We start from the raw sequence: 19,402 nt of genomic DNA on the forward strand, positions 1-19,402 counted from the left end.
TGGCAACTAATCTCAACCTACAGCTCAGAGAGAAATGAAAACTATAGACTGAACTAGCCCCACCATGTGCACTATGCTGTGTCCTAATTATAGGATCATTACGGATTCCAATCAATACTATAGAGTGCTATAATAACACCATAGAATGCCCTAATAATATTAGAACAACCTAATAATACCGACATTCAGTGCATAGATGATATATCACACAGTGCCCTGATAATCACAACATATGGTACCTAAATAACAATACCACATAGAGCTAAATGATACAGTAAAAAAATAGGTGCAAAAAACTGTGCCATATGGTGCTCAGACTACACCATGAAGTAGTGTCCAAGTCATTCATGCACATAAATAATGCCATAATACTACAGAACGCCCAAGTACCCATAAATATAACTGTCCAGCAAACAAACTGTGGTCAAATACTACAGCAAAATATTGCCCAAATACTAACATTAAATAAGGCATACCGCTAAATACTGTCCAAATAATACTGCTAAACAGTACCCAAATAATACTGCTAAACTGTACCCAAATAATACTGCTAAATAGTGTAGAAATAATACTGCTATATAGGGACTAAATAATACTGCTAAACAATGTTCAAATAATACTGCTAAAGACTTCCTAAATAATACCGTACTGATACACAGTGACCAAATAATAATTGTAAACAGTGCCCAATTAATACTGCAAAATAGTGCTGAAATTATACCTCTAAAGAGTGCCCACATAATAGTGCTAAGCAATGCTAAGCTAAGCAATACAACTAGGGAGTGCCCAAATAATTCTGTTATACAGGGACCAAATAATAATTCTAAACTGTGCCAAAAATACTGTTAAACAGAGTCCTAAATACTACTAAACAAAAAATACTGCTATACAGTGCCCAAATAATACTTCTATACAGTGCCCAAATAATACTGCTAAAGAGTACTCAAATAATAATGCTATGCAGTACCTATATAATACTGCTATACAGAGCCCCAATAATACTGCTAAAGAGTACTCAAATAATACTGCTATACAGTGCCCAAATAATACTGCTAAAGAATACTCAAATAATACTGCTATACAGTGCCCAAATAATACTGCTAAAGAGTTGTCAAATAATATTGCTATACAGTGCCCAAATAATACTGCTAAATAGTACTCAAATAATACTGCTAAACAGTGCCCAAATAATACTACTATACAGTGACCAAATAATACTGCTAAAGAATACCGAAATAATACTGCTATGCAGTACCCAAATAATACTTCTAAACAGTGCCCAAATAATACAGCTACACAGTGCCCAAATAATACTGCTATACAGCGTTTGGCTTATATAGCTAATGTGTATACAGCTTTGGGACGATGATGGAAGACTGAAGGCTCCTATTCTACTCACCATCGCTGTTGATACAGGTAACGACAGGGACTTGGGTTCCGCTCCCGCAGTTATTCCCATTGTCAGGGATACATTCTTCCAGTCTGTCCAGTCTCCAGTCATAACATGACGGTTCCTCGCAGGGAATGGCTTCCACTAGATGAGGACAATTTCCAGTCCCACCGGTGGGCTCATTAGTGATGGAACGTTTCCTAAGCTTGAAACCTATTTGTATATCAGAGATAGAAATTTTTAGTTTGCTCAGTATTGGAAATGTTGAAATTATGTTACGGAAGCCTCAAGGCCATTGACATGGACCGGAATATTATGGGCTGAGATTTCTTACCCTTTTTACTCTGTTGGTCATCACAATTTTCAAAGGTACACGGACCCCACGCCGACCACGCGGACACCTCACATTCTATCGGACACGGCACATGGCAGAGTTGGCTGGTACTTAATGGCGGCTCGGTGCACAGCTTGTTGTCCACCGGCTTTGATGCTGGTGGAGAACGGAAAATAGGAAAATGTGTTAGAAAAATATGAAAATTTTTTTCTTCGAGATGCGTCTAGAGTAGGGTTCCCAATTGGGATTGGAAAAGATCAGATGCCGATCAACGATCAAGCAAATTTCACGATCACGATCGGCTTGAAAATGATCGGAAATCGGATTTTGAAATTTCAAGAATCGTATATTAAAATCGATCCTGAAATCTCAAGATCGACTCAACCCTAGGCTAGAGTTGAGGTAGATGACTCATTTACATATTTGTCGGAAAATTCTTTGGAATTGTTCTACTCAGTTCTTAAGATCGAAAGTTAACTTTGTTGTTTTTATCGATAAACTTTTTATAAAATTTTTCAAAAATTTGGGAAGATTAACAAATAGGTCTAAAAAATATCAGGAGAGAATTGGAGGAAACGCGAGATAATAATTTGTTCTACAATTTTTTTTTCTACAAATTACTCTTGAACTTATTACTCTTTGTTTTTGAATTTTCACAATTTTTTCTTTAACTTCAGAACAAAGAAGAGACAGAAGAGTCAGCCCGGGATATTCACAAGGTTACCCAGGGCTCTCCTGTGAGCTGTGTAATATATGGGCAGATGTCGCTTGTCAATCAAGTCATGTAAGCGGCGCAGGTTATTTGCATAGTAATCTAGAAGGACGAGGATGGGGAGGGGGGAATGTTCAGCAATGAAATCAAGGATTGTTCCATCACACAAACACATATGTTACTGCAGAAATATCACCTCAATGCCAGAGCTATTAGATATTAGACAGACAGATATGATATAGATAGATAGATAGATAGATAGATAGATATGAAATAGATAGATAGATAGATAGATAGATAGATAGATAGATAGGAGATAGATAGATAATAGATAGATAGATAGATAGATAGATAGATAGATAGATAGATAGATAGATAGGAGATAGATAGATAGATAGATAGATAGATAGGAGATAGATAGATAGATAGATAGATAGATAGATAGATAGATAGATAGGAGATAGATAGAGAGATAGATAGATAGATAGATAGATAGATAGATAGATAGATAGATAGGAGATAGATAAATAGATAGATAATAGATAGATATATAGATAATAGACAGATAAATACATAGAAAGAAAAAGATTATTTCTCTATAGTATAAAAATGAGTTTCTGTCTGTTCTTTATGCGTGACCAACTGACTAGATCGATTTTCACCAAATTTGGCACACAGATACATCAGGTGCCTGAGAAGGTTTTAGACCAGGTCTCAGCTCTCTAGTGTGTAGCGTTCCTCAGATACAGTATTCCCAAAAAATGACCTGCATTAGCCAATACAAGTCTGCAAGTTTTTTAACTCATATTTCAATGGCCATACACACAGAGTCACATGTCCTTTATAAACCAATAGAAGCTCGCAGGCGCTTAGTCTCCACATGCACACAGCTTTACTCCCGATTCCCATAACAACCAATTGCAGGTTTTTCACTTATATCCAAATTGAGATACACATGATTACATGACGCTTATGGACCAATGGAAACTCTCAGGTTCTTCAGTCGTCACATACACACAGCTTTACACTAGGTTTCCATAACATCCAACCTATTCTTATGGGGCCGCTACACAAACAAAAAATGAAATATACCCATGTGAAGCCGAGTCCTCCTGCTAGTAATACAGGTATATAAATAATATAATAGTACTGAGTCATGAGGGCTGAATATAAAACTTTGGGAAAATTTAGGACAAATTTGGTTCCTTTTGGTGCGTCTTAAGGTGGACCTAACCTTTAACTGGGGCTTCAATTGTAGTGTCAAAGGTAATACAAGTCCACAGACATCGATTTGTGATACCAAAAGACAAACTCAGCTCTGATGTATTTCTGGTAACCCTAGGGCGGCGCTTATTGAGGTATATCATTAATCCTGTTCATGAACCAGGAAGATCAGGATGAACAATGTTACAGATCCTGCCCAGATTGGAAAGAGTTACAGAAATGAATATAATTTGCCGCCTACGGCTACAAGTGAGTTGTCTTTTACAGAAAAAAACTGAATTTTACAAATTTTAGAAAATAAAAAGGAATAAAAAAAAAATTTGAAAAAAATTCAAAAATTTATCCCCCTGTTTAGTTTCTGTGACTCGCGGGCCCGGGTTATTTCACTCCAGTTTTCTATGTATGTTGGGAATGATTTTCTCTCCGTAAATTGTTTTCAGAGCCTCGGGAAAATTCATGAAACAGAAGAACGAGGGTCCCATTTATTAGCCGGCGTCTCGGAGGGAGTTTTACGAGGCGCCTCTTCGCCGTCCCTCTCGCGTCTCCTGTAACTGCTTATTTTATTCCTTATAATTCATTTTAATAGAATCATTTCCGAGAACCATCCTCGGCGCGCTTGTTGCGGTGAAATATGACACGGCTCGTCCGTCCTTTATGAATGGGCGACTGTAAGTAACATATGGATGCGGGGACGCGGGGGGGTGCGGGCGGGGGAGGGGGAGATATTTAGCGACTACATCAGGGAAGATATGTGTAATACATTTTTTAAATCTCTATTAACATAATGCAGCCGGAGATTAGCATAAAGCTCTTTAATCCATCACGGCCTGGAAATCAATATATAATGGCTCAACCTTCTGAAACATTTATGGCGGGAGTGTTCATTCACGAGACGCGGAGGGGCTCGGTGTCAGCCGAAAAACGGGATCTTTATATTAGACCCCTACGATGGTTCTTTAATCTGTAATAGATAGTTTCTGTAATAGGATATATAGAACGAGGACGGAACAGACTCACATCAGTGCACATCACTATTGACTATGTTTACATACAGATATAGCAGAGCTGAGTTTGTCGTGTGGCTTCAATTCGCATTATCGGTGGCTTTACATTGAGTTACAGTATCTTACAGTTAGAAGCTTTCACGGAGACTATAGACGCATCATGCAATGTTTTTTATAGGAAGTTATCCTGAAAATTCAGGCTATGCCGCCCCCAATGACCATTATATAGCTTGAACAGTGCAAGGCGCAAAGCTAGTGTGACCCCAAGAGTGTGTCCTAATAAATAGGACCGTAATGACCCCATAAATAGTGACAGAAGTCCCCACAAACAATGACCCCCAGAGCTAGGGGGCCCCATCAGCAACTCAAGACCATAAATATAGGTATAGGGCTCTATTACTAACTCTAGAATATCACCATAAACAGAGCTATGTGCCCCATTATTGGTTCTAGAGTACCACCAAAACAGAGCGAATGTGACCCATAAATGGTTCTAGAGCGCCACCAAAACAAAGTTAAAGTGCTCCATTAACAGTTCTAGATTTCCAGAAAAAAAACGGAGGTAATATGTCCGATTATTGGTTCCAGAGTGCCAACAAAACAGAACTAATGTGACCCATAAGTGGTTCTAGATTTCAACCATAAGAGAGGTAATGTGTCCCATTATTGGTTGTAGAGTTCCACCAAAACAGAGCTAATGTGACCCCATAAGTGTTTCTAGATTTCCACCAAAACAGAGCTAATGTGTCCCATAAATGGTTCTAGAGCGCCACCAAAACAAAGTTAAAGTGCTCCATTAACAGTTCTAGATTTCCACAAAAGATGGAGGTAATGTGTCCCATTATTGGTTCCAGAGTGCCAACAAAACAGAACTAATGTGACTCATAAGTGGTTCTAGATTTCAACCAAAAGAGAGGTAATGTGCCCCATTAGTGGTTCCAGTGTGCTACCATACACAGAGCTAAAGTGTCACACCAGCAGTTCTAGAGCGTCACCATACACAAAGTTATATTGCTCAATTACTAGGTCTAGAGTGCCACTATGGATATTGTGAAAGCTCACATAAAGAAACATCCCCCATTTACAGAGCTAGAGTACCCCAAACCAGTTCTAGAGTGCTACCATAAACAGAGCTAAAATGCCCCATTACTAGTTCTGGAGTGCCACCATAAATGGAACTAAAGTGAGTCATTGCTAATACCAGAGTGTCACCATAAACAGTACTAGAAGCCCCCATAAAGTGAGTAGTCCCCATTCACAGAGCTAGAGCGCTCCATTATTAGCTCCAGAATGACACCATAAACATAGCTAAGTACTGTACTACTAATTCCAGAGTGCCACCATAGGCAGAGCTGAAGTGATCCATTAGCAGTTCTAGTGGGCCCCCATAAACAGGGCTAAAGAGCTCTAAAAAGAACTAGAGTGTCACTAAAAACAGAATCTAAGTGCTCCGATAAGCAGGATTAAATTGCCCTATAAACAGCACCAACCAGAGAGTGCCCCCATATTTATTGCCATCCAAAATGTTCAAGTGATGCCCCATGAATGGAGTGGTGGTGCTCAGTGACACGCTCAGTCACCACCCCATTCAAGTCTATGGCCCTGACGTGAATGAGTTGAGCGGTGACCAGGCATATTGGCCATTGCTCCATTCACATGGGTCAGTTGGGGCCACTGGTGCTCCGGCTTCAAGTCCCTGGGGGGAGGGGGCACCCTGTTCTAGGGATATTCTCCTGTAGAAGAATACATAAGGAACTGTGAATGAAATTCGACATACTTCTAGATGACCCCACTGATATTGATGGGCACCTCATTATGTCTCTTGAAGGAAGACTCAATCCCATCATGTACACGGACCCTAAGGGAAACCATTCTCAGATTTAAGATTCACCTCACCTGTGATTTCAAAGGTAATAGATAGGAAAGGCGCCTCGCTGGACTTTGATGTGCCGAGAGCGTGGAGGTCTGAAATGGAAAAAAAAATTAAGAAAAATCTTCTTAATTCATTACAATGTTTTTTTTTAGGTTGAGACTTTTCAAAGCTTAATGAGATGTAAAGTATTCCAGAAGTTTCTTCACTAAGTTACAAAGTATCAGTCGTCTTCTTTCATCTATCTCCTCATTAAGCTCGCGTCCTCGTAAACACGCCGATGACCTCATTTAACATTCGACGGTGGAAACGAGCTCATACTTTATTAATTACAAAACAATCGGTTGAGTTGATCGTCCCAGAATGTTCCGGGGGTTCCCTCGTGGGACGCAACATATATTTCTCAATATGTGAATGAATGAAGATTCCCAATTAGAAACAAATATTGGAGCAGAACTTTTCCCACCATCAGTCCTCTTCTAAAGAACTTCTCAAAATAATTGGGCCATTGACCTGAACTTGGACCCTGTATGGACCATCTGGTCTCTATCAAAGACTCCATAGTAAGTTGCCATATGTGTAAACTTTGCAAAAGATCTTCTGATGGACCCAAACTCTGACCCAATCATGGCCCTAAAGGTCTGGCAGAAGACAACTCATCTGGAGGTAACTTTGGAACCAATCTCTTGCCACTAGGGTATGTGAAGGAACAGTATAGACCCATAGAAGACATGTGTCTGGATCATGGCCATATGTATGATCCCATACCTGAACAAAGTCACCTGAGATAATATAATGGTACTAGTGGACTTGGCCAATGGACCTCTTAAAGAGGTTTTCCAGTTCATTATTATTGATGGGCTACCCTCAGGATAGGTTATCAATAAGTGATCAGTGGTGGTCCAACATCTGGGACCCCAATGATTAGCTGTTGAAAGGACCATGGTGCTCCTGAGAATAGGTCCTAAATAAAAAAAAAGAACTGGACAACCCCTTTAACTAGCCCATTGAACTATACCTTGAAAGGACATTCCCACATTTGATATTTATCACTTATCCATAGGACCTCCAGAGATCACTAGGATTGGGGTCCGGAGCTAGAGTTCCTCCTCACTACAGGATGACAATTAGGAGGTGTTCGATAGAGTGGTGGTCCACCATATTTGCTGTTGTAAAGTCTATGAGACAGGCAAAGGTAGCCGATGTTGGTCTGACCCACCAGGGTACAAGACGAAGTTCTGGTGGGCCCAGGCTTTGAAATAATAATGGGCCAGTAGAAGACTTCCAAAGTTGAAGGATACTATGATCAAGGACTGTTGGAAGGTGGGGACGATAATCATTTTATCAATGGACCTCAGTCCGATACTGGGTAGCCAAATACGAATGCAGTGAGGAAGAATGGGGAAGGCTAGTGATTTGTGGGCTACCAGTGATCAGACATTTGTTACCTGAGGATAGGCGATAAATCATAGTCACTGAAATACTAACCAACAAAATTGGAGTTTTTCAATCTTGACCCCAAATTTTTTGGAATACCCACTTTTGAGCTTTTCACTGGGGCTTACAGAAATTTTGCCCTTTTTAGGGTACGATTTATCAAGAGCTACCCAATTTAACGAGATTGTTCTTAAAATTAACAACAATCCCAGGAGACTGAGGACAGGTGGCAAATATAGCTGAATGTGAATTGGGGTAATATCCCTTGAATAGGTTTTTGGCAGTGGATAAGCCATTTTTATTAGCAGGGTTCTTTAGAAAGAAGCTGATCACAGGTTACCCTGCTGATGGGACCCCCAGCGATCAGCTGTAATCAGAGGGAGATCCTGGAAGCAAGTGTTCAATTTCCCTGCAGCACCTCCACAGGTGATATGAAGAATTACATGGCTTCCATTAAAACCAAAGAGCTGTCTGTGTAGTTTATAGGCATGTTGGGTCCTCCAGAGAGACTATCTTGTCACTCTCTGCTTGATGTATTTGATGAAGGTCATGAATCAAGAAATCCCTCACAGGATATTTGTAGATTAGTTTTTCTCATCCAGACATTCCTTTAGCAGAGAATATAGAGCTTTTAAACTCCAGGGTATAATCTGCAAAAACACCCGAGATGCTTTTTTTTTTTTACATATTGCACTATATTTTCTACAGTATGTAAATTTACCTGCGAGAGACTAAAATCCATAAAAACAGCATAATTGTGAAATATATGCATTCGTACTATCACCGGGTGCGGGGAAATCACTCATCGGTAGACCTGGTGCCGGGTGATTGATCAAAGTATTTTTTGATGAAAATGTACATAATTATGCACACATTACCATGCAGATATTCCCACTTATGCACGTCTGTTCTGCTGCCAGAGAGATGTAATTTTCCTTTCACTGTTCGATATAGGAGGTTTTTCGAAAAGCTAAAATATGAGGGTTGTGCCAAACCAAGGCCGGGGGTACACAAATCTGCATTGTGAGAATCCCGGTCCCATCAGATTGGGGATCTATAAAAACGTCTTCATTCTGATCTAATGTTTTCCAGGCTCAAAAAAAATTGAACAGGCTCAGAAGACCAGCAGGTAATCTTATTGTAGGACACTAGTCACCAACATTGGTGTTGACTTCATTGGACAACCCCTTTAAGGAATGTAGAGGTGCCCAGGTATTGGGTTAACCAAACTATGATTCCTATGATGGTGTGGTTAAGGAAGGACATAGACTCCACCACCTTGAGGATCTAGAGGTTCTCCGCAAAGTTGGTTCTTCCAATTGTCCTTCCCAGCCCATGGAAACCATTACATGGGTACTGTACACAATTTATCAATACTGTCAAACTTTGCACCATTCATAGTTATACATAGACATGATTATGAAACTGTCCTACGGATCTTCATGGAACAATTCTAGAAATTCCCAAATTCTAAGTGATGGTAGGGAGACCAGGTGTATTGCCCAAGGGCTTCGACCAACCTTGATCTGATCTGATACAAAAAAGATACAAACCTTCCTTGTCTTTTACTGTATTGAGGTATGAAAGGAGATTTTCATTCGCTTGTACGCAGTAGATTTCTCGTGTCTGAATCCCTCCACCGCAGAGCGCTGTATGGTTTGCCCGTCTCTTGTCCTGCTGATTGAGTAAGGGATCTACTCGACATTCTGTCCATTCGGTGGCTCTCCATGCATACCTAGGTCACAGATTACACACGACTATAAATATAAAACAAATCTTGATAGAATCTTATTAAAACAGCCCTCTCTAAAAAAAACTAACTAAAAATTGTGAATTCAAATTTTAAAATTTGTATTTAATTTTTAAAATTATTTTAGAAATTGAGTCATAATTTTTTCTCCCAATTGCACGTTGCTCAAATTTTCCCATATAGTTGTCATCTTACTAGAAGAGAAGGACCTCAAATGTAATGAATTCCTTCTATCAATAAAGATGGAGGTTTTTTGGTTTTGATGCCACTCATAAAAATTTGGGCACATCAAAAATAAAATATATGGTTGGATCCTTGGTCAACTAAAGGTGAACCTCCAACTAGAATCAGAAATGATCAGACTGTAGCGTGGTCTTATTTTGGCCATAGGTAGTAATAATACCTTGACTTTAGATACAAGTGAAGTCTATCCAGGTTTGGAATATGGAGAGGGTTTAAGGATCTCCACCACTTTGAGGATCTAGTAAATCACTGGTCACCACCACCCTCCCAATCTACTTCAGTGGGTCCTAATCATTTATTATTCCCAAGGCAGTCACTTGGGTGAAGTCACTTCTTGGAAAAATGGGAGCTCTTTGGTTGCTGTTGGAAGATCATACTCAGCTAAGAATCCCTTGTTCCCCCATTGGGTTGGGTTTAGGCACTTCTATATATAACTATGATAGAGGGTCAGATCGGTTCCAGGTGGGAGTGGGAAGTCCACCAACCTCAATTCGACTCTCAAGTCTACCTACCATCATGGGTAGCGTTGAGCGATCGGGAAAGATCGGATCCCAATTGGCGATGGAGCAAATTTCACAATCCCAATCAGGCTCGGGAGGAAAATGATCGAAAATCAGATTTTGAAATCTCAAGATCGGCTCAACCCTACTGTATATATAATACACAACTAGGTTTGAGCAATCGGGATCGGGAAAGATTGGATCCCAATCGGCGATTGAGCAAATTTCACGATCGTGATCGGGATTGGCTTGAAAACGATTGGAAATCGGGTTTTAAAATCGATCCTGAAATCACAAGATCAGTTAAACCCTAGTCATAGGAGAGTCATGAATGACATCACATTACTATGGAGCATTTGGTGCTCAGTTAAGGTGAATTCCACCTCAAAATCAGCACCAAATTCTATCTTGAATCTGCCAACCATTGTATTCAATGGGAGGCAGAGACTGAAGAAGGGCACAGGACAAACCAAGCAGAGGCAGATGGGACAGGAATGCAATATGCTTGATATTGCTGTGAATACTGCAGCCCAATGGACCCATTCATCTGAGGCTAGTCAGTGAGTAAAAACTGAGGCAGAGATATGAGGAGTGGAAAGTGGAGAGGAATTTGAGGCAGAAGTTATTCATGGTGTGGATGGCTCCTTAAAGCTTTGGCACACTAGGGATAATTCTTTTTTGCCAGATAGACCTTGAGACAATAAGTTGATCAGTGATCATCTGCTGCTGAGACCTTCAGCGATCTACTCAACTGTGAAGGAATCTGACAGTAAGTGTTCAATTTCCCTACACTGCCCCCACTGGTCAAAGCAAGCATTGCACACATACTCTTGAAGTCAATGGCTCTCTTTGTCCAATGTGATGTAGTGAGTCCTCCATAGATAGAAAAAAGAGAGGGTGACGTTCTTTGGGGCTGCTGTGACGAATTCCTTAATATTGGATGAATTTTCTAAGCCAAATAACTAGAGATGAGCGAACACTAAAATGTTCGAGGTTCGAAATTCGATTCGAACAGCCGCTCACTGTTCGAGTGTTCGAATGGGTTTCGAACCCCATTATAGTCTATGGGGAACATAAACTCGTTAAGGGGGAAACCCAAATTCGTGTCTGGAGGGTCACCAAGTCCACTATGACACCCCAGGAAATGATACCAACACCCTGGAATGACACTGGGACAGCAGGGGAAGCATGTCTGGGGGCATAAAAGTCACTTTATTTCATGGAAATCCCTGTCAGTTTGCGATTTTCGCAAGCTAACTTTTCCCCATAGAAATGCATTGGCCAGTGCTGATTGGCCAGAGTACGGAACTCGACCAATCAGCGCTGGCTCTGCTGGAGGAGGCGGAGTCTAAGATAGCTCCACACCAGTCTCCATTCAGGTCCGACCTTAGACTCCGCCTCCTCCGGCAGAGCCAGCGCTGATTGGCCGAAGGCTGGCCAATGCATTCCTATGCGAATGCAGACTTAGCAGTGCTGAGTCAGTTTTGCTCAACTACACATCTGATGCACACTCGGCACTGCTACATCAGATGTAGCAATCTGATGTAGCAGAGCCGAGGGTGCACTAGAACCCCTGTGCAAACTCAGTTCACGCTAATAGAATGCATTGGCCAGCGCTGATTGGCCAATGCATTCTATTAGCCCGATGAAGTAGAGCTGAATGTGTGTGCTAAGCACACACATTCAGCACTGCTTCATCAAGCCAATACAATGCATTAGCCAGTGCTGATTGGCCAGAGTACGGAATTCGGCCAATCAGCGCTGGCCAATGCATTCTATTAGCCCGATGAAGTAGAGCTGAATGTGTGTGCTAAGCACACACATTCAGCACTGCTTCATCAAGCCAATACAATGCATTAGCCAGTGCTGATTGGCCAGAGTACGGAATTCGGCCAATCAGCGCTGGCTCTGCTGGAGGAGGCGGAGTCTAAGGTCGGACCTGAATGGAGACTGGTGTGGAGCGATCTTAGACTCCGCCTCCTCCAGCAGAGCCAGCGCTGATTGGCCGAATTCCGTACTCTGGCCAATCAGCACTGGCTAATGCATTGTATTGGCGTGATGAAGCAGTGCTGAATGTGTGTGCTTAGCACACACATTCAGCTCTACTTCATCGGGCTAATAGAATGCATTGGCCAGCGCTGATTGGCCGAATTCCGTACTCTGGCCAATCAGTGCTGGCCAATGCATTCTATTAGCTTGATGAAGCAGAGTGTGCACAAGGGTTCAAGCGCACCCTCGGCTCTGATGTAGCAGAGCCGAGGCTGCACAAGGGTTCAAGCGCACCCTCGGCTCTGATGTAGGAGAGCCGAGGGTGCACTTGAACCCTTGTGCAGCCTCGGCTCTGCTACATCAGAGCCGAGGGTGCGCTTGAACCCTTGTGCACACTCTGCTTCATCAAGCTAATAGAATGCATTGGCCAGCGCTGATTGGCCAATGTATTCTATTAGCCTGATGAAGTAGAGCTGAATGTGTGTGCTAAGCACACACACTCAGCTCTACTTCATCGGGCTAATAGAATGCATTGGCCAGCGCTGATTGGCCAGAGTACGGAACTCGACCAATCAGCGCTGGCTCTGCTGGAGGAGGCGGAGTCTAAGATCGCTCCACACCAGTCTCCATTCAGGTCCGACCTTAGACTCCGCCTCCTCCAGCAGAGCCAGCGCTGATTGGCCGAATTCCGTACTCTGGCCAATCAGCACTGGCTAATGCATTGTATTGGCGTGATGAAGCAGTGCTGAATGTGTGTGCTTAGCACACACATTCAGCTCTACTTCATCGGGCTAATAGAATGCATTGGCCAATCAGCGCTGGCCAATGCATTCTATTAGCGTGAACTGAGTTTGCACAGGGGTTCTAGTGCACCCTCGGCTCTGCTACATCAGATTGCTACATCTGATGTAGCAGTGCCGAGTGTGCATCAGATGTGTAGTTGAGCAAAACTGACTCAGCACTGCTAAGTCTCTGCATTCGCATAGGAATGCATTGGCCAGCCTTCGGCCAATCAGCGCTGGCTCTGCCGGAGGAGGCGGAGTCTAAGGTCGGACCTGAATGGAGACTGGTGTGGAGCGATCTTAGACTCCGCCTCCTCCAGCAGAGCCAGCGCTGATTGGTCGAGTTCCGTACTCTGGCCAATCAGCGCTGGCCAATGCATTCTATTAGCCCGATGAAGTAGAGCTGAATGTGTGTGCTTAGCACACACATTCAGCTCTACTTCATCAGGCTAATAGAATACATTGGCCAATCAGCGCTGGCCAATGCATTCTATTAGCTTGATGAAGCAGAGTGTGCACAAGGGTTCAAGCGCACCCTCGGCTCTGATGTAGCAGAGCTGAGGGTGCACAAGGGTTCAAGTGCACCCTCGGCTCTCCTACATCAGAGCCGAGGGTGCGCTTGAACCCTTGTGCAGCCTCGGCTCTGCTACATCAGAGCCGAGGGTGCGCTTGAACCCTTGTGCACACTCTGCTTCATCAAGCTAATAGAATGCATTGGCCAGCACTGATTGGCCAGAGTACGGAATTCGGCCAATCAGCGCTGGCCAATGCATCCCTATGGGAAAAAGTTTATCTCACAAAAATCACAATTACACACCCGATAGAGCCCCAAAAAGTTATTTTTAATAACATTCCCCCCTAAATAAAGGTTATCCCTAGCTATCCCTGCCTGTACAGCTATCCCTGTCTCATAGTCTCAAAGTTCACATTCTCATATGACCCGGATTTGAAATCCACTATTCGTCTAAAATGGAGGTCACCTGATTTCGGCAGCCAATGACTTTTTCCAATTTTTTTCAATGCCCCCAGTGTCGTAGTTCCTGTCCCACCTCCCCTGCGCTGTTATTGGTGCAAAAAAGGCGCCAGGGAAGGTGGGAGGGGAATCGAATTTTGGCGCACTTTACCACGTGGTGTTCGATTCGATTCGAACATGGCGAACACCCTGATATCCGATCGAACATGTGTTCGATAGAACACTGTTCGCTCATCTCTACAAATAACCTAATATTCTAATTCTTACACGAATGCTACAGTCACAAGACATGCAGAATATGGAGCACAGGGAATTGTGCCATCTCAACCAGTAGAAATCACAACATTTGTGTCTGATACTTATTATAAATCCTCAGTAGAATTCTATCAGCAGCCACTAAATGTATCACATATGTATAATATCCAAAAACATCCCGATCTCTTACATATCAATGTTTTATTTGCCTGCCAAATCTGCTCAGTAAAGAAACACTTCACCAATGATCTCCCCGACATCTGTAGCTTTCATTACACTTTGGGTTGTCAATTTTTTTTTAAAGAAGAAGGCAATGTTTCAAAAAAATTTTTTAAGGTATAAAGAGAAATATTACAGCAATTGTCATTAATTTATTTAGCGGCTCAGTAATAGAATCTAGAAGAAAACTAGAGGTGTCTAAAGAAAATTCAATGTCTTATCTGTGCTTTAAGAGCTCATATTCCAGGCTGTGAGCTCCATAGATTTATAATATTCAAGCAGGAATGATCTAGTGCCCTGCCAGGGCCTTCCACCACATCATCATAGATCTAAAGAGTGAATATTGCTAGTACCATGCCAGGGCCTTCCACCACATCATCATAGAGCTACAGTGTATGAATATTGCCAGTACCCTGCCAGGGCCTTCCACCACATCATCATAGATCTACAGTGTGTGAATATTGCCAGTACCATGCCAGGACCTTCCACCACATCATCATAGATCTACAGGGTGTGAATATTGCCAGTACCCTGCCACAACTTTCCACCACATCATCATAGATCTACAGGGTGTGAATATTTCCAGTACCCTGCCAGGACCTTCCACCACATAACCATAGATCTACAGGGTGTGAATATTTCCAGTACCCTGCCAGGACCTTCCACCACATCATCATAGAGCTACAGTGTGTGAATATTGCCAGTACTGTGCCAGGGCCTTCCACAGGGGTCCCCTGCTGTACTACTGGTATCATGGCTACCATGACTGGGTCATGCTATCAGTACTTCAACATGTGAGTGCAACGACCATCAATTCGATATGATATGGTCGCATGGTGTCTAAATTTACAACCAGGAGGACTGTCAGCCACCCCAGATCCCCTGGAGAATGGGGTATGATATTTTTGTAAAAGTGTTCTACCATCTGCAGCTATTTTGTATTGTAATGTTATGTATTAGCAGCCACCCCGACACAGGCTGCCACCCTAGGCACTGGACCTAAAGAAATAGAGCTCTGCAAACGTTAGGAATTCTGAAAAATTACAATTTTGTAGCAAAAAAAATAGGATTTAAAATTATGAATATATAGTAACCAATAAGATGTTATCTTGTAGTTATTTTCAACAAATTGTAACCTGGCTACTTGCAACCATAGGGAAGAATTGAGGTTATATAATGGCATCTTCTAGGAAGATCAGAGAGAGCATTAGTGGCAACGAGAATGAAAACGACCAAGCTACAAGGACATGTCCACCCTTACTTGATGCAGGCCTGTAACCCCTCGGCCGGGGGAGCACACGATTCCGTCTCCTCCATCTCCGGACACTCCTTCCCTTGGCCCACATGCAGCTGTTTGATGGTCCTTTTCCTAGTCCGATGGCCACCAGGGGGAGATGCATTACAGTCCGTAGAGCAAGAAGTCCATTCTGACCACTCGGAGACTTGACAGTCTTTATCGACCACACAGGCTTGGAAAGTGATCGGCAACTTCTCCTGTTCACAAAAGCTGTAGATGATAGAAAACAATGTCAGATTCCAGATTCTAAGATATATATATTCTGTTTCCTGGTTCATATAGTTCATACATATCCTGCAGTGATATTCCTACTTATTTACTGACATGGTATATACTACCTGGTGTACAAGGTCCCTGCGTCAGACATGTTCATCCCACTCATCTCCTGCTGCTATATGTTATTATTTTTGTCTGATGAGATGACTTGACCAGGAATGACCTTCATCATATTTCTGTATTACACTATTCTGTATACTTCTGGGTGATGGGGAGGCAAAGGGCAACTCGTGCCATTGTCACTTAGGGTTTGTCCAGATGATAAAACCGTATTGATAGGATATAATCTTGAGTAAAGAGAGGGGGTTCTTATGTTCTTATGGTCAGGATTCTCATCTCCTGGACAGATTGTAGTGGTTACAAGAACATCTCTTGCTCTGGGGGACTTGTCTGCCCTGCATTACCCACATTATCCATTGATGTGAATGGACACTGTGTAATACCTCATTTCTCCTGTAGGGGTGCTGAAGAGAAATTGAATCATTACTGTCAGGTTCCCGCACAGATTAAATCTGATCACTGGGAACCGGGTTTAGGTCACAAGCCTGAAACTTTTGGAAAATATGGGTGGAATCGGGTTCATTCCAAACTGGTTTGCTCATCTTTTCTAGGGATCCTTCTAATAAGAGCCGCTTTAATGCATCTATAGGCTTCACTGACTTCTGCTTGATCGGGGTCGACACAGTCTTCAGCATCACACAGCAAAATTAGGCTGTTTTCCTTTTACTCCCGCCATGCTAAACTTGCATACAAACTAAAATATTTTATAGCAGCTAGTCCCCATTCACCAGCTCAGGGAGAACTGAGAATAAGGGAAAACTGATACAAAGTTCATATTACAGGTCATCTAATGGCCTTACAGTGGTCATATAAACACAGCGTCACCTTGGGCCCCCAATGTTGGATATTGGGCCCCCCAGAATCATGTTCTCTGATGGACCCCAGGAACCTCAGTCTGACACTGCTGATTCAGAACAGCAGAGAGATTCTGGACCTTCCAAGTCCACCATAGAAGGTTGTTGAGTCCTTCACAAGGGAACAGAAGAAATGTCCAAGCAAGGACAACTTATATTACACCCCTATGTCCTAAGAGGTCCTATGGGAAGAGGTGATCCAGGGTTTACACTAGAAATCCTGCACTATTCTCTTTGTAATAAAAAGTTGCGAACAAAAACGTTAAACATCTATAAGTAGGAAAATTTCTGACTTGTTCCCAGCAACATTTTACTTTGTTTCTGTCGGAAAGCCTTGGGGGCTTGTGCCACTTTACTCTGCCAAGGATGATTAGTGCACAAAGAATATTCATGGAAGTAATCCTGGTCTACACTTAAGACGAGATTTCCAAAGGCATTCATCTCTGGAAATCCATGGTTTGTCGTGAGCAGCTAAAAAAAACCCAATACATTGTATTGTTAACCCTTTGTGAGCCACCAAGTTCAGCGGTGGCCTTAGATGGGTTCCGAGACCGGTAACAAGAAGGAAGAGCAGTAAGTGAGTTGTCTTCTACGGGAACTTTTGTAAGGTGGTGCCGATTCACAAACTGAATGGTTGGGATGTTGCATAGGGAAGGGTCAAAGCTCGTACAGAAGTACATGTAAGTAGGTTGCAAGTCATTGTGTGGTCAGTGTTCTGGAACTCTCTCGAGGCTGGATCGCGTGATAATTCTCATGGTGTGCCCATGAGTTTCTCTGCAGGAGAAGATGTACGTCTACCATGGTGCAGCCTGTTTGACATTAGGCATTGTCCTAACTATGCAGGGCAGGAGATAGGATAAGGGTTCCTTCTACGCTTTGGAGGTAGAGAAGAAGGCTCGGAGGACCAGGTGACCCGGAAGAGCCATGCAATTTTCCAAGAACAAAAAAAAGGACACCAAAGCCAACCAATTCCCCAAACTGGGTACTACATCCCCATAACAGTGAGAGCTGTTGTTTGTCACTGCAGTCTGAAAGCCTTTACATGAGAGTTGTCCATGTGGAGACCTTCTGTACCGTAACACCTACAGCAAGGAGGAGCCCACAGATCACTACTGGCCACCTGAGCACCACATTGCCTTCCCGTCCCATAGTACATGAACCCATAATGTGAGCCCAATGGTCAACATCCTCTGTAAAATATCATTGGCGGCCCTTTATATGGGATATTTGTTTGTTCCAAGAGGGACCAAAAAGTAGAGACCAGTGAGGAACCAGGAAAATGGTGGAACGGGAGTCTCCTGCTTCAAAGCTTTTGTCTCGGTCTTCCTGGTGGTCTTAGCTTAGTTGTCCTGAAATGATGATGTACTGCAGAGTAAGTGACCTGGTGACCCATCACCGGCCCCAACCATTGGGTACCATACCTGGAAGCATCTCTGCCGAGGCCAGTCATTGGTTGTAGATATCAGCATGTCATTGCTGCAGGAAAGTAAACACTGGTGGGGACTGGTGGGCGATTTCACAGGAAAGTTATATTTTTTTATTTTATCACATCAGATTACCTTTTACAATTCTCTGGACATCCCCTTTAACCTTCTTCCATTAGCAACAAAAATACTTGACCCTCACATTTTCTCTGATGGGACGCAAAGCTCTGACCCCTTGTGTTAAATCTTAGGAAAATCCAATTTTTAGTGTTGGCGGTAAAATATAAAATCATCTCAAACTTCACAGATAAAGGCTGGGGTCATCTGTGTAGTGGGGGCTCCATGGTGGTAGAGACCCCCCGGGGCAACTGACCCTTTGGCCCTCCTTATAATCTGTCCCTAAAAGCAAAGCACACAGAGATCTTGGCTACGAGTGGAAAAAGAAGATAGTCGCCTGTGGCTTTTTAATTTGATGGCAGCAAATGTCATGGCAAGCGGAGAAGGCATCTGCCATGTTATAAGTCAGCTCGGGGGGAGGTCAACTCACCGCTAATTATAATGACTCCACTCATGTCGTGGTGACCGCAGACTGAACCCTCCACCTAAGTGCTATCATTAAGGAGCGATGAGGCCATCGGAGCAGAACAAGAAGCCGCAGCCCGGAGAGGTGGTGACCGGGACATCTACATATAGGGGGACTAGCACTTTAAAGTTGTAGATTTTTTGCAAAATGTTTTTGACTCTTTGGTTACATAATTGTTACATTATAGAGATTTATCATCTTCGGGAAATTTGACGAATTTCCAAGA

The 19,402-nt window shown here is 42.7% G+C and overlaps 1 protein-coding gene across 1 annotated transcript in view; it reads right to left on the reverse strand.

The window, feature by feature from the left end:
* THSD7A (thrombospondin type 1 domain containing 7A) overlaps nt 1-19,402 on the reverse strand; it is a 172,536-nt gene that overhangs the window by 74,608 nt on the left and 78,526 nt on the right. Inside the window, exons 3-7 of the mRNA XM_075271807.1 lie at nt 15,944-16,189; nt 9,525-9,706; nt 6,561-6,629; nt 1,725-1,880; nt 1,400-1,603 (exon numbers count right to left, since the gene is read on the reverse strand). Coding sequence (XP_075127908.1) covers nt 1,400-1,603; nt 1,725-1,880; nt 6,561-6,629; nt 9,525-9,706; nt 15,944-16,189 — 857 coding nt within the window. The remainder of the gene's footprint in view (nt 1-1,399; nt 1,604-1,724; nt 1,881-6,560; nt 6,630-9,524; nt 9,707-15,943; nt 16,190-19,402) is intronic.

This window comes from Leptodactylus fuscus, chromosome 4 (assembly GCF_031893055.1).
Source record: "Leptodactylus fuscus isolate aLepFus1 chromosome 4, aLepFus1.hap2, whole genome shotgun sequence".
Classification (NCBI taxonomy): Eukaryota; Metazoa; Chordata; class Amphibia; order Anura; family Leptodactylidae; genus Leptodactylus; species Leptodactylus fuscus.